We start from the raw sequence: 16,172 nt of genomic DNA on the forward strand, positions 1-16,172 counted from the left end.
CGAACGCACAACATACCCTTATGTGCCATGAAAGATCCCATATTAGTAAACTCACCAGGAGGTAGTATGCAAGCTTCTTATCGTTGTCTTCCAACTAGTCTATCCTTAAAGGGGGTAGATTTTAAAGTGAGCCCCATTGTGTTGAGAATATCTAGCATTGATGTGATTCTAGGTATGGATTGGATGAAGCAAAACCAGGCAGTCATTCAGTGTCAAGAGAAGGTAGTTGTTGTGACCGCACCGAATGAGGATAGAATCAGTGTCAATGTTGTGGTACAAGCACAGCAGACAGCCACAGTAAACTAGCTTGATGATAGCGTCAACAAGGAGGACCCAGTGGTGGATGAGTTTCCAGATGTGTTTCCCGATGACTTGCCAGGTATGCCACTTGACCGTGACATTGAGTTTATTATTGAATTATTACCTAAAACTGCACCTATAGCTAAGCGTCCATATAGAATTGGGGTTAATGAATTAGAGGAACTTAAAAAACAAATAAAGGAGTTACAGGAGAAATGTTTCATTCGTCCTAGTTCATCACCTTGGGGAGCACCGGTTATATTTATGGACAAGAAGGATGGTACCCAGAGGATGTGTGTTGATTATCGGTCACTCAATGAGGTTACTATCAAGAACAAGTGCCCCCTACCTAGGATTGATGACTTGTTTGATTAGTTGAGAGGTGCTTGTGTTTTCTCTAAGATTGATCCATGTTCTGGTTATCATCAGTTGAAGATTCGTGCAACTGACATACCCAAGATAGCTTTTACTACGAGGTATGGTTTGTATGAGTACACCGTTATGTCCTTTGGTTTAACCAATGCGCCTGCATACTTTATGTACTTGATGAATAAGGTGTTCATAGAGTTTTTGGATAAGTTTATGGTGGTATTTATCGATGATATATTGGTATTCTCCAAAACAGAAGAAGAGCACGCTGAACATCTAAGGTTGGTCTTGCAAAAGCTCAGAGAACACAAGTTGTATGCTAAGCAAAGCAAGTGTGAGTTTTGGTTGAAGAAAGTTTCTTTCCTAGGCCATGTTGTCTCTAATGGTGGAATAGCAGTAGATCCAAGCAAGGTGAGAGATGTGTTGAATTGAAAATCACCAACCAATGTGGGAGATATTCATAGTTTCTTAGGATTGGATGGATACTATAGGAGGTTTATAGAGGGGTTTTCTAAACTTGCCAAGCCTATGATAGCTCTGTTGGAGAAAAATGCTAAGTTTGTGTGGTCCGAGAAGTGCCAGGTTAACTTTGAGGAATTGAAGAAAAGATTGACTACAACCCTAGTGTTGGTTTTGCTAGATTTAAGCAAGAACTTTTCTATCTATTGTGATGCATCTCGTCAAGGTCTCGGATGTGTTCTTATGCAAGAAGGAAAAGTAGTGGCCTATGCATCTCGACAGTTGAGAAAGCATGAGCTAAACTATCCTACTCATGATTTGGAATTAGCAGCAGTGGTTCATGCTCTGAAAATATGAAGGCACTATCTTATCGGATATAAGAGTGATATTTATACTGATCATAAGAGTCTAAAGTACATTTTCACTCAGATAGATCTAAATATGAGACAATGTCGATGGTTGGAATTGATTAAAGATTATGATCTGGAGGTACACTATCATCCTAGAAAGGCGAATGTTGTTGCTGATGCTCTTAGCAGGAAGAGTTATGCCAAGAAGGTGTAAGTGGCAGCTATGTCAAGTGAGTTGTGTGCAGAATTTGAGCAACTGAACTTGGGCTTCGTCACTAATGTAGTGGAGTTGGTGATAGAACCCACACTGGAGCAAGAAATATGTAAGGGCTAGTTACTGGATGCGAAGTTGAAAGAGATAGCGGAAAATATAGTGATTGGTAAGGCACCGGGTTTTTGTATGGATGATAATAGAACTCTGTGGTTTGGAAAAAAAACTATGTGTACCTAAGATTAAGGCTATACGAGATGAAATTCTTCGTGAGGCACATGAATCTGCTTACTCTATTCACCCTGGGAGTACCAAGATATACTTGGATCTGAAAGAGAAGTATTGGTAGTATGAACTGAAGAGAGATGTTGCTGAGTATGTTGCTATATGTGATATCTGTCAAAGAGTCAAAGGCAGAACATCAAAGACCTGCAGGATTGCTACAACCAATGAGGATACCTGAGTGGAAGTGGGAAGAAGTTGGTATGGATTTTATTGTGGGGTTACCACGCATTCAGAGAGGTTATGATTCAATTTAGGTGATAGTGGATTGGTTACCTAAAGTTGCTCACTTTATACCGGTCAAGACTACTTATAATGGACCAAGGTTGGCCCAATTATATATGGAGAAGATAGTGTGTCTACATAGAGTTCCTAAGAAAATTGTGTCTGATCGGGGTACTCAATTTACATCCTATTTTTGGTAGTAAGTACATAGTTCATTGGAAACAAATTAAATTTTAGTACAATATATCATCCTCAGACAGATGGACAAATTAAGAGGATTAATCAGATATTAGAGGACATGTTGAGAGCTTGTGCATTGTAGTATGGTATAAGTTAGAACAAGAGCTTGCCTTATGCAGAGTTCTCGTACAACAACAGTTATCAGAAGAGTCACAATATGGCACCTTTTGAAGCTTTGTATGGACAAAAGTGTAGAACCCCATTGTTTTGAAATCAAACGGGAGAAACTCAAGTGTTCGGACCAGATGTTTTAAGAGACGCATAAGAGCAAGTAAGGATGATTAGAGATAATTTAAGAGTGGCATAATCTTGACAGAAGAGTTATGCTGACACTCGGAGAAGAGAATTGATTTTCAAAATAGGGGATTATGTTTTCCTAAAAGTATCACCTATGAGAAGTGTGAGAAGGTTTAACATGAAAGGAAAGTTAGTACCAAGGTATATTGGGCCTTTGAAGGTTTTAGAGACGTGGAGAAGTAGCTTATTAGTTAGAATTGCCTGAGAGCTTGTCAGGTGTACATGATGTGTTTAATGTGTCTCAATTAAAAAATATTTGCGTATACCAGAGGAGCAGACACCCTTAGAAGAGCTTACAGTTAAGGAAGATCTCACATATGAGGAATTTTCAGTAAAGATTTTGGAGACGACAGAAAGGGTTACAAGGAGCCGGGTTATAAAGATGTGTAAGGTTCAGTGGAATCAGTATACAGAAGATGAGGCTACTTGGAAAAGAGAAGAGAATTTGAGAAAAACATACCCGTAACTTTTTGAGTAAGCACTGTCCGAATCTCGAGGACGAGATTCATTTTAAGGGGGTAGAATTGTAACACCCTAAAATTTATATGATTTTAAAATAGGAGAAAATGATTTAATTATGTATTTTGTGAGCATTTAAATTTAGAAAAATAATAACTTTGTTAAAAATAAAATCAAATATAGGTCTACGTACATGTGTGTGCATCCATGTGCTGCATATTTATTTTGTGATGCTTTGGTTTGATTGGAATTTGCAAAAGAATTTGAATTTGAGTTTAAATTTGTTTTGAAATTGTGTTAAGAAAATAGAAAAGGAGTTTTATTTTACTTTTCTCCCGCTCTTGCTTTTGGCATGTTGGCCCTCAGCCAGGTTTTCCGCGTGGCCACTTTCCCGCTCGGCCTACTTTCCCACTGCATCACCCGTGCTCCTCTCTCTCCACGGCCCAGCAAGCGAGTCGCCCCAGCAGCAGCCGCGAGCGCCGCTCCCCTCTCCCTCTCTGTTTGGCTGACAGCCCGACCCTGCGCTCTCATCCGCTGATGCACCGGGCCCGCGCGTCGGTCGTCTTCTACCTGGAGTCGGCTTTAGGCCGGACTCTCCGCCGCCGCCGAGTCGGAGTCCGCGCCGCCCACACCTCCTTCCTTGCCTTGTTGCCCACGCTGCTCCGCCCTCATAAATAGTGTCTGTGCCATGCCGCCCTCGCTTGTGTCACCTTGATAGGAATTTCCCTAGAATTAAACTTATACCTTTGCTCCTATGGGATATGCATTGGGTAGCTTTGCTAGTGCTCAACTAAAACATGATATTGTAACTTGACTCATGGAATATGCAATAAACATTAAAACATAACTTTTTAGTAACTTGGAAACAGGGGGCTGGAGTATTTAGCTACTTTCTAAATGCTTCAGATTTCTCTCCCTAAGGACTTATCTGTAAGTGATCATCCGGGACTTATAGTACAGCTGTGAGGACTACATGGCTCTGGCTTTAGCTCAGTATAAGGACCTTTTCTAGCTTGTTAGTGGTTATCTTTATTGGCGTAAGAATGCCTTGCCGAATCGAATATAGTGCGGCCTCTATCCCCATGTGTATAGGTTACGCGTCAATCTGCCATCGGAAAGGGGGGACTCTATATCTGTTTGCCGAGTAAATCTAATGGCCCTAACTTGTTAGACGAACCTTTGAAAGGTTTTATAGTGACCCCTGCCTGCTCACCTTGGAAGTGTTTTGGGAATAATTAATCCGGACATACGGGTATCACGACTCACAGTAAAAGTGTATAACATCTGCATAGTGTAAAACTGGTATATCAGCCGTGCTCATGGTCATGAGTGGCCTTGGAACCCTTATGGAATAGATAACCACTAAGAATTATCTGTTTATACTATTTTATTATTCTTGTTTACATTGATCATGTGTTTTACTTTGGGATTAAAATAACTTGTTGCTACTCTTATGTTAAAATTGTGACAATTAAAAGCTGAATGTTGTTAAACCTGTGTCAAGCCTTTTGAGCCTCATGAACCCCATGTTACACTTATTGAGTATAACACGTACTTACGCTTGTTTATTTTCATTATTTGGATAAAAATCCTGGATGGGTAACAGATGGCTACGGTAATGACGAATTTTTTGAGGATTACTAAACTTGTGGTCAACCAGTTAACGTCACTGTGATATGGAGCTTCCGCGAGAGATTTTTCTTTATACTTATGCTACATTTATGTGAAGACTATGGCCCTGTTCGCTGGGAGGAATTTAGAGGAATCTGGATGAATCTAGAGGAATTTGTGAGAGCGTGAACAGTGAAAATCAGCTGTGAACAGTGAATTCCAGCTAGTTTTCTTACCAGCCGAACGGCGCCTATGTCTTATTATTCGTGATGTAATAAACACTTATGATGATACTATTTATAATTTGTTGGCTTATGTGTGTGACTGATCTCTGGACGTACATAAGATTTTGTATTCTATTTTATCCTTAAAATCGGGTGTGACAATAAGTCGGCTGAAGCTGACTTATTGTGAGAGAAAAATATTGTTCCATGACTGATAAATCGGGCTGATAAGTTCAAGCGAACAGGGCATGGCTGGGGTGGGCGCCGAGGTCTAGGTAAAAAGTCCATGTGATTTGCTCTGCTGCTTCAATTGGTATTGTAAGCTGTATGTTTTCTTGCGTCTAGTTGTGCCTACCACAGATTCAAAGATGACATAATTAACAAACCTGGATTGTGTGGAGGAGCAAACATGTAGTGATGTAGAGCAGAAACAAGACCAAAGACTGCATCGGGACTCCATGCAGATCCACAGTGTTCATTTGTGCTCTGCATGCTGCTTTAGTTTTGCATCCCTCTAGGATCAGTAGTCAACAGGCCATGCAACGTTTTGCAACAGAACGAAATGTTCTGCAACTATGTGCCCTTGGTTACAGAAGGCAAAAGCAGAATAGGAGGAAACAGTGTAAATGAAAGTGCATCAAATCCTATCGTGGCAACCACTGACGGAGTGCAGAATCGAAATCGGTGCTGCATGCGGTAGGGCGTAGGAGTATATTTTTGTTGTAACAGACAAATTCAAAGAGCAGATCAAGAAAAGAAAAGGAGGATTGTGAAAACCGCTTTGAGAACTTGATTACATTTGTTTGCCTAAAAATCGGTTTGCTTTCAAACACGTTGCGGCTTCTCCGTCTTCACTTTCTGTTTTGTGTGGGGAGGCGACCTACTGCGGCTGAAACTCAAGCTGCATGTTCAACCTACTGCATGCAATCAAACTTGAAAAGCAAACAATACTGTGGTACATGTACATATAAGTAAAAGGGAAAATTGGTTGTGTAGCATCGAAAGATCACGATCTCCGTAAAATACCATCGAAAGTTTGCGTCCTTGTAAAATACCACCAAAAGATTGAACCGTGAACTGAAAATAACATTCCGTTAAAATAAAGCGACAGAAGTGACGGAACTGAAAGTAGCCTTCGTCACACCGTCACGCCCTTACGGGTTGTTCCCGTGGACGCTCGCCGCGAACAGGAACGGCTCCTGCGGCACCACCGGCACCACGTGCCGCAACGCCCGTGCTTGTGCACGTCCTTGCCGTCCCGGCTCTCGCCCCGCCCAGTCCTGCCCCACGCCGACGCCTCTCCCCGATCCCGATCTATGTGCCTATAACCTACGTGGGATGGAGGAGGAGGAGGAGGGCCCCTGCAGCGGGATGTCCTCAACCGCACCGGCGACATCAAGGAGCTCGGCAGCTGCGCCCTCGTCTCGCGCCGCTTCCATGCACTCGTGCTGCTCGTCGACTCCGTCTTCGTCCGCGTCGACTGCGTCTTCCCGACAACCCGCTGCCCTCCTCCGTTGTACCGGGCTCCCCGCCGCACCAGGCGCTAGCTGCATGGCACGTTCGTGCACATCTCGCCCGTCCTGGTCGGCGGCATCGCCACGCGCTCGGCCATATCCTGTCCCCCGCCGCGGTGGGCGTCTCCTGGCGCTCCGAGCCACTGCCCGCGCCCGCCGCGGACGTCTCGCACCAGTCCACCACTCGCGCTCCGAGGTGCTCCGCTCAGCTGCGGCGCCTCCACATCGAGCTGGCACTGACAATGGCGTGCTCCTAAAGTGGAAGGCCGACTTCGGCTCCACCCTCGGTAGCTGCGTCATCCTCGGCGCCTCGTCGGTCTCGTCCAAGCCGCCGACAGGGCCATGGTCTGGCGGTGGCGAAGGCGCTGCTTCGCTTCTGGCCGCCGAAACCTACCGCTGGACGCGTGCTTCAACTCGGCAAGGACGCGTGCTTCTGACCGCTGGAACCTGCTAGCGCTAGTGCAGCGATTCTACGAGCCCACGTCCTGACGCGTGCTCCTATAGTCCTATCTGGCAAGGACGTGTGCAAGCACAACCTATAGGCGCTGCACATGGTGGTGGGTGCCGCAGGAGCCATTCTTGTTCACGGCGAGCATCCACAGCATCGCGTCCAGGCACGACGGAGGCTTCCGTCACTCCCTTGACTTCATTTTTGACTTCATTTTTGACTTCATTTTAACATAATGATACTCTCAGTTCATGGTTCAATCTTTCAGTGGTATTTTACGGAGCGCCAAACTTCGGTGGTATTTTACGGAAATCGCGATCTTTGGATGCTACCCAACCAATTTCCCTAAGTAAAAAGCCTGGCTGACATTTCGGCATAATAAAGGATCAATATATACTGCATGCTAATACATGTCGTCAACAGATAGCTACCAACAGATGTTTCAGATTGGTCTCTAATCCTTCCAGAGATCAGCCACAACCATGGATTAATACATATAGTACAAAACAGGCGCAACAAGCCCAGGGTGCCAGCCGAAAGAACAGGGGGCACACTTCCGTATACGGCAACCTAAAACTGCTCCTTGCGAATGATATGGACTGCCATGGTAAGCTTACTCTCTTTCGTCTTCAGTTCAAATAGACACATGTCGCCTACGCGCAGGCCATTGCCACGAGCAAAATTAGGCCAACCTCCATTAAGAAACCACCTTCTACCATTATGAAACATCATTTTGGCCTCCCATGTCTTCCCCTCACACTGGAGCAATATGGTTTGACCCATAGTTGGGAGATATACCGAAGCAAATTGTGAACATAATTCCTGATGCATTATGGATCAGTAAGTTAGCAACACACTACAATGTTGGTTCAACAACTCTGAGGGGTTATATTGGTGGGTTGTATTTGTATGTTGATTGTTATGGAGAAAATATGACAATTTTATGATTTCATAAGAGCAAAGAGTTTGCTGATATGAAGACGGGTGAATTGGTGAGCTCTCAGATGACAAAAGGATGCCCACCTAGGCAAAATAAGGTTAAGATGACAGGAACAGCAACCTTAATGATAAAAAAAATAACAAGACCAAACAAAAAAGAATTGAGCTTACTAGCATCCAACGCTGAGCGACACCAATGTTGTTGTTCTTCATTACTGCCACACATATGGGAACTTCAGATCGGATAGCTCGCACTCGCTCCTCAAGAATTCTCTTTTGGGCTCTAGATAGAGGATTCCTGCATGGTACAAAGTATGGAGGTTCAAATGGATCATCAGAGTCTCCGCTCTCCAGAGGTTCATGAGAAATTTCTTGCATATCACTTTCCGAGGAAACATGTTCTCCTGCAGACAGTTTTAGACCATAAGAAAAGGAATAATCTAGAGAGCTAATACTTTTTTTTATGTTTGCAACAATACCAACGGTTGGTTCCTCCTCAGTATGGATTTCTGAAGCCATCTTTGCACTAGATGAACCAGGGCATGGGCCAATCCTTTGAAAGCCAGCCCCACCTCCAGAATGAGTTGTTTCATGGAGAACATAGATCATAAATGTGTATCTTATCTCATCTTTTGTCGGTAAAAGGAGGCAGATATCTCCCTCCTGCACATGATTGTCACGGACAAAGTCTAGCCACCGTCCCATAAGCATGTTCTTTCTACTTTCATCTCTTTTGTAGAATTTGGGATGCCACTTCTTGCTCTTGCCAGGCGTCTCAAGAGTGACATTTGTGGTTTTATCTGGGAAATGTGCAATTGCATATTCCTTGGTAATTCCCTGATAGCAAATGGAACAAGATGCTAAGAAGATTCATGACAACCGGAATCTCATAGGTAAATTTCCCATACATTGGCACTATTATCTGCTCCCTCCATTCCAAATTATCAGACATTTTTGGCTTTTCTAGATATATTGATTTTATTATATAATCTAGACACAGTGTATATCTAAGTGCATTGCAAAAGCTATGTATCTAGAAAAGACAAAACGTCTTATAATTTGGAATGCAGGGATACAAACAGTAAATGTTGATATAAATGAGTTGCCTATTCAATAGGAGTAGTGGAGTTACCAGAAAAGGACCCGGGGGTTGCACATTGTTCCTCCGCATTATTGATATAAAAATTGTGAATTCAGGTTGAAGTTCCTGAATAAGCTTCATTACTCTCTTCTTTTGTGCTTTAGATAGATAACTTCTACATGCCAAAACATACTCCAAAGATTCGTTTTCAGACACAGTGTCTTCTCCTGTACCAAATTTCGCAACAGAGTTTAATAACAAGTGATGTACAATTCGAGGTAAATATGCATGGAACTTGAATAATGCTATAACCTGACTCCTCAGATGATGAGGACGCCATAGCCATCTTCACAGTTTTCCGGCGACGACAGGAGCTAGCCTTTTGGCATTCCCTGAATCTTTCACTGCTTTCAGATGCTTCTATGGTATCATGAGAACTGCTTGAAATATTAATGGGATCTACACTTCTTTCTCGGACACTTGAGATGTTTTTTATGCCAGGGCAGGAAAATAATTCCTCACAACCATCATTGGGTGAATATGGCATGACTGTGTCCACAACATCGTTTTGCAAAGTGGGCAGCTGTGTTACATTGGTGGCCATGCTTCTTGGCAGCAACTCATTGCTAGCCCTATGATCCAGCTGGAGTGTGACCTCTTCCTTGTCTCCTCCTGGTGTGAAGCCATTTAAGATATCCCTGTTACTATCACCATGTGCTTCAGACTTGTCCTTGTCAATTCTCAGTGAGTCCACTGTCCAAAACGTGTTTTTATGTGCATCAACCACAGTTTTTTTAGCCTTTACAGACTTGCCTTCCATATTCTTGCAGCCATCTGAAGTGTGTTGATTTGTCTGATTGTCATGATCAGTGTGTTTGGAAGACAAGTTTGCACCACTATCCTTCATTCTATTCGATTTGTCTCCACTTTTTCCAAGAACTGAGTTTCCAAGGTCAGCTGTGGAACATGATGACCCTAAATTATTTGATCCTAAAACCACATTCTCTCTCTTCTCTAATCCTTTGAATGGTGCTGTAAGTGATTGTGGGACTTTCTTCAATTTGCTAGCCAACCCTTCTGTTGTTTCTAAGAGGTGAGACTGGTGATTATCTACCAATTTACCCAAGCTATTCACAATCAAAGGACAAGGCTGCTCAGTGTTCAATGCAACAGGATTTTCATGGTCCACCTGCTGGTTCTTGCTGTGGTTGCTCTGAGCTGATTCTGTCCCAATGGTTTCACAAGAGCATGATGCTTCGGCACTTGTATGGGTGGTAACTTTAGCAATTCGTACTTTTCTACTTGTGCAGTTACCCATTGGTTTCATAAGTGGCTTCTTTTTATTGTGCTTCTTAACCGAAGAATAATTTCTGTTGAGAGATGTATATTTAGTCGCAAATGATTCATTTTTTCCATTTCTCCATGGCCCTGCATTCCTTACTGATTCCACACTCTTGGTAACTAGCTGATGTACTGGAGAACGAAAATGAGCATGACTTGGTGGCCTTTCACTTGACACCTTCTCTAGAGAACTGATGCAAATAACTTCACCACGCCTTTGTAGGCATTCATAACAGAACCATTTTATTAACGATGAATCGAAGACAACTTTGTCCAAACAGTATCTACACAATGAGAAAAGGCCAACCATAAATTAATATGCTATAACAACATAACTACATTACAGAAGGTACTTGAGTTTTCCATTTAGGTATTATATATGATTTGCAAATGTCCATTTATAAACCAATGGAATGTGAAGATAGAGATAGATTCATATAGTTTGTCTACACGACTTTCGAAATGGTTGGGAAAAGAATATTAATGATGTAAAATGCTGGATAAAAATTAGCGATACCCCCCTACGTTGGTAGCGTGGTTTGTCATATAAGGAAAAAATATTGTTGTCTACGCTACACCCATTAATAAGCGCAACATAAAATCGAATGTAATGAAATAAAGCATAATTAGGGTAAAAGGAAACATACTGGTGCACAGCACAACGCTTGCAGTCTCTGCAACATAGCAGAAGTTGTCTGTAACCAACATCTCCACAGACTTCACACACAATGTTCTGCACAAACACAAAAAGGTTTGCTGTCACCAGTAACTCACTAACCAAAAAATAATAATCAAATTGTTCTGGCAAAATTCCCAACTTTGCTGAAAAGATTATCTATCTAGATCTAGGTGGGGGTCACTGTCACTTCAGTTGATTACTACTCAAAGCGTATTAGACTGCCTATAAACAGCAGCAGCAGAAGGTTCATACAATACAGTAGCAAGCAATGGCAGCATCGATGGGAGGAATCGATATCATTTGATTAGTATCCGAATCGCCCGAACGCGAATCTCATCCTGATTGAGCACAGGAGCACCAAAACCGAAGGAAACAGTAGTGCCCTCATTAATCAAGCAGCGCGGTGGGAGGGGAGCAATCCAGACGAGGCTGGTACCCCGGGCACCACGCTTATGTGGGCGCACGACATTGCCAGCCAACCGGGAAGTAGTAGCACAGGAAATCGCAAGAGGACGAGACAGGAGGAGGAATCGAGTAGCAATACATACCATATTCACCTGTCACCACCACCATGCCACTCCAAGAAACGAGAAGGGAATGCCTCCGCCGGCCTCAGCAGAAGCTCAGACCGTTCCCAATCCCGGAACCTCCAGCAGGCCGCCGGGGTTTCGGCCGGTCGGAGGGGCGCCGGCGCTTGTGCGAGGGCTTAACGAACGAACGGGAGTGGGCGCAGCGGCGGTCGGTCAAAGGAGTGTATAGGCGGCGGGAGGAGTGAGACGGAGGAGCTGCGGCGCGCTGTTGGATTCAGCTTTGGACGACCCACCGGCGGCCACCGCCACCAGGACAGGACCGATTAGTAGAGTAAGGGGAAGGGATTCTTCAGAGTCAGACCCTCCTTGTTTCGTGTCCGCATCGGGTCACTCAGGTGAGAGTGGATACGGACATAACCAAATCCAGACATGAAGCGGACCGAGCCTAGCTCGGGTGGCAAGTGCCCAGGTGTTGGGGCTTGCCGGTCGGAGTTCGATCCCCATGGGGAGCAGAATTTCCGGTCTCGCATTCATGTTTATTTCGTTCAGGTTCTGGACAACCACGTGGTGCTACAATGAGACTATAACGTATCCGTCGTCTACGAGGCTGTGGAGCTTCGGTGATACAATGGGACTACGTATCCGTCGTCTACGAGGCTTGTGGAGCTTCGGTGATACAATGGGACTACAACGCTTTGGTGAACTCCAGAAGAATGTTTGAGGTGTATAGGTTGTAGTTTCGGTGATCTCCAGAAGAATGTTTGAGGTGTATAGATTGTAGTTTCTATACATGTGCATGTGCATGTACATGTGTAGTGGTGTGAGTATGTTATGTTAAATACAGATACTATAATTTGTACACTAGAAATCCAAGCTAAAAAAAATCCAGACATGAAGCAAAAAAATCCAGACATGAAGCACGGTCGGAGGCAACAACATCCACGAAATTAGTGACCGATCTAAAAACATACTTAGGGCTCCCGCAGCACACTAAAAGTGAGTTACTAGCTTTAAGTCGATTCACATGACACTCTCGTATGTTCACGAGCCTACCTCATGGTCAAGAAATAGTTTTTCTCTCTTCTACTAAAATATGAAAAAAAAACACTTAGGGTTAATTTATGAGTCACCCATTACAGATGCCAACAGGAGACCTATTACAGACCCCAAACTCAAAATAGGTCTCCAATATAATATCTATAGCCTCCAACAGAGTACCTATATGGAAGATCCATTTTAGATGTCAGGAGAGGCATAACCTAAATCTGAGTATCCTCTCTCCTGAAGACCCATTTGCAGAAGGAGTTGTCTTTTGGGTCTTATTGTTGGAGAAGACCAAAAATATATATTAAACAATTTGCATATAGCGCTACCTAAAAGACAAATATATCTTGTATTTTGGATCGTAGTTGTTGGAGATAGTCTTAAAGCCATTGTCTTAGATATCGTAAATAAGAGTCGGCAAAATTCTACGTAAAAAGAATAAACAATAGAGAAGAAAACAGACGATAGGCTTGTTTAGTAGGGCTCAGCTTTAGTTGTGGCTTTACCTGTGGAACAGATTTACTCATAGTGTTGAATCCGTTTTTATAGACCATTTTGGCAAAAGAACTTCTCTAGTAGACGTCACAAATGACAAAATGTTCATAATATCTTTATTTTTTTCTTTTTTCTTTTCTTTTCTTATTACATTGCCTTATCCCTTCGCTCCTGGAGGTCGCGGGCAACCGCATGCGAGTCGCACGCCTGGAAGCAACCGCACGCGTTGGGGCTCTCCTCGTCCTCCCCAGCCGCGTCCGAGAAAATGGGAATTTTGCCTTCCTCATTAGTGGGTTTCGCTACTTTGCCATCCTATAAATGGGATTCACTACTTTGTTATTATGAAACGTGGACATACGCTAGAATGCCATTTAGTGCTGTTGTCCAGGTTTTATTCCAAAGCTACCCTTGCCTTCCTCTCGCTATGCTGCTGGACGCCCGCCGCAGCCATGGCTGTCGTTCGGTGGCGCAGCAAGCTCCCTCCTCCTTTCCTTCTCCGTCCGAACCGAGTAGCACATCGCCCTGTGATCATAGAACACCGTCTCTCTGACTGACCCCGTTGCGGAGCACCTCTGTCGCACGGCGCCGCCGGCTTGCATGCGATCCGATCGCGTGCGTGCGTGGCCAGGAGCCTGGGTCCACCTCCGACGGAGTCGAGATCACCCATGAGTCCGCCTCCGCCCTGGGTGCTTCCCCGCCACTTCGCCGCTACCGATGACCTTCATGTCGAGCGCTCCTCTGCTCCGATTGAAGAAAGACCGTCAGACTAGACCGTAGTCACGGACTGGTGCGGCGGCGGCTGCTGCTCGTGCGGGGCCAGCGGAGGCATGTCTGGAGGCAAGTGTCGGCGTCGGCAGCGCGTCTGGAGGCAAGGGCCAGCAACGGCGGCACATCTAGAGGAGGGTCGTCGGGCCACCGCCGCTCCGAGCACCTGGCCGCCGCACCACCAAGCAGGTCGTCGGGCTACCGACGCTCCGATGCGCCTGGCCACCACGCTTCCGAGCGGGGCGCTGGGTCGAACACGTGCAGCTCCGGCAGGCCGCGTGGGCTTGGGGCTCCTGGTCGCGGTTGTTCCTCGTATCTGCGGTCATCGTGGAGGCGTCGGAGCTCAACTTGGGCCGGAATGCCGTGGACTTGAGCCTTTTCGTGAAGGAGCCCGTCTTCAAGCTGGCACTCCATGGAGGACGGAGGCGTCGAGCTCTACAGCCAACCGGTTCTTGGTCCTCCTCCTTAGTTTGCTCAGAAGCATAGCAAGCCGGCGCAACGTGTCGGATGGCGAGAAGCAGCGGCTCACGACGATGGCGCATGAAGTGTTGTGGAGCATGTCATCGAGGGTGATGGCTAACATGTGGCTGAAGCTGATGCGCAACCCGGACATGAAGATCCCCCAAAAGTAGTGGCTTCAGAAATCTTGTTCCTATAGGCTACAACTCGTGAATGTAAATTATTTCATTCGTGCGCTAGGATTGTCTAGTGGTTAAGGCATGTGGTACATATATCCTGCATTCTATTTCTATTTTCCTTGAGAAAATTGTACGATACGTGCTTCGTATTGTTGCCATGGGGGCGAGCGTGGTCGACAGTGTGGGGCAGAGGCGGTGTGGGAGCGGGGGGAGTCATGACACCGGCGACGTGGGGGCAGGCGTCGGAGAGCTCAGGTGTGGGCCGTGGGCGTCGATGGCGTACAGGCGGCGCTGGCGAGGAGCTTGTTGCGCCACCGAACAGGAACCATGGCTGTGGCCTCGCGTGCAAACATAACGAGAGGAAGGCAGGGGTAATTTTGGAATATAAACTGGACAGCAACACTGAATGACATTCTAGCATGATGCCGTGTTTCATAATGGCAAAACAACGAATCTCATTTGCACGATGGCAAAATAGTGAAGCCTATTTATGAGGATGGCAAAATTCCCATTTTCTCGCCGCGTCGGGGGATCGGGGCCATCCTCGCCGGCACTGCCGCATGGCCCGAGCTACACCGCCGTCCTTTCTCTCCCCGGTCGCGCGTCGAGCCCTCCTCGCTGCCACGACCACGTGGCCCGCACTCTACCCTTAGTCCTTCTCCCTGGTCTTGCGGAGTACCCGACTGCCACCACCCTTCGTCCTCCACCCAGGTGGCATGCCGGGGCCCTCCTCGCCGACGCATCCGCCGTCCACCTCCACCATGCCGGAATGCTCACCCGCCTGAAGCTCCGGCGAGCCGCGCCAGGCCGGCCACCGCCGCTCTTCGTCCTCCACCCCGATGGCGCGCTGGGGTCCTCCTCGCCGACGCATCCGCCCTCCACCTCCCCGGTGACTACGTGCGGGGGGCAGAGAAGACCATGGCCGCAATTTTATTGCATTTCACCAATCAGTTTGGATCTGCCCAATTATCGGACAATGAGTGTGCCTCTGTAGTGCCACTAGCTCGTACCTACCAAGTTTCTTATCCGCAGATCCGCTCACATGCTTAATACCATAGGCTTTACCTTTGTGCCATTATAAAAGATGGTTCAGGCCTATATGTCATTAAAAAGTTTGAACACACTCTAATGCCATGCTGCTAAACTCTTTTGCCCCACACGCGCATTCCGTCTACCTTCCGTTTAGTTTCCACTATTTGGCAGCCCTGACATGTGGGCCCAGCCGGTCACAATGTCTAAAATACCCTTCTCTCACAACCATATCCTCTCACTTCTTTCTCTATGTCCGATGGGGCTAAGCTGTAAGTGACCCGAGCACCTTCTTCTTCCTCAAGAACGCGGCTGGGGAGAGCTCGTCTGTGCACTATCGTAGTTGCCGGGGGTGGAGCTCGCCTGCGCGCTGTCACGGTGGCCGGGGCGGAGCTCACCCGCACGGGGGTAGGGTGGGCCAGTCGCAGCGGCGCCCATGCTACTAGTGTCGAGGACGCATGCTCGTCCACAGCGTGGGGCAGGGCACACGCAGCAGCGGTCGCGATGCCGGCACCGGGATGGGCCGTGCGGCCATGGGGTAGGGTGGGGCGCTCGTGGCGGTGCCCGTGCGGCCACGGGGTAGCACAAGGTGCTCATGGCGTCCGCACATTCGTGGCGTGGGGTAGGGCGTACGCAACGGTG

At 46.2% G+C, this 16,172-nt stretch overlaps 1 protein-coding gene across 2 annotated transcripts; it reads right to left on the minus strand.

The window, feature by feature from the left end:
• Positions 1-7,365: 7,365 nt before the first annotated feature.
• Positions 7,366-11,935, minus strand: LOC136482598 (uncharacterized). Of its 2 annotated transcripts, none has more exons than XM_066479821.1 (7): positions 11,578-11,935; positions 10,998-11,083; positions 9,322-10,634; positions 9,061-9,236; positions 8,408-8,765; positions 8,100-8,332; positions 7,366-7,811 (listed from the first exon to the last, which is right to left on the minus strand). In XM_066479821.1, the coding sequence occupies exons 1-7, from the start codon at positions 11,578-11,580 to the stop codon at positions 7,560-7,562; spliced, it is 2,421 nt and encodes an 806-aa protein (XP_066335918.1). In that variant the 5' UTR covers positions 11,581-11,935; the 3' UTR covers positions 7,366-7,559. The 2 variants fall into 2 exon arrangements, with proteins under 2 accessions (XP_066335918.1, XP_066335924.1); XM_066479827.1 differs by having other exon boundaries at positions 7,673-7,811; positions 8,412-8,765.
• Positions 11,936-16,172: the final 4,237 nt, after the last annotated feature.

This window comes from Miscanthus floridulus, chromosome 1 (genome assembly GCF_019320115.1).
Source record: "Miscanthus floridulus cultivar M001 chromosome 1, ASM1932011v1, whole genome shotgun sequence".
NCBI lineage: Eukaryota > Viridiplantae > Streptophyta > Magnoliopsida > Poales > Poaceae > Miscanthus > Miscanthus floridulus.

Bases quoted from the DNA above. Each gene is read 5' to 3' on its own strand.
- LOC136482598 (XM_066479821.1), bottom strand. The intron at 10,635-10,997 runs GTATGTTTCCTT...CTCATTGTGTAG, and splicing joins AAGCGTTGTGCTGTGCACCA to ATACTGTTTGGACAAAGTTG. The intron at 8,333-8,407 runs GTATTGTTGCAA...AACTGTCTGCAG, and splicing joins TGAGGAGGAACCAACCGTTG to GAGAACATGTTTCCTCGGAA.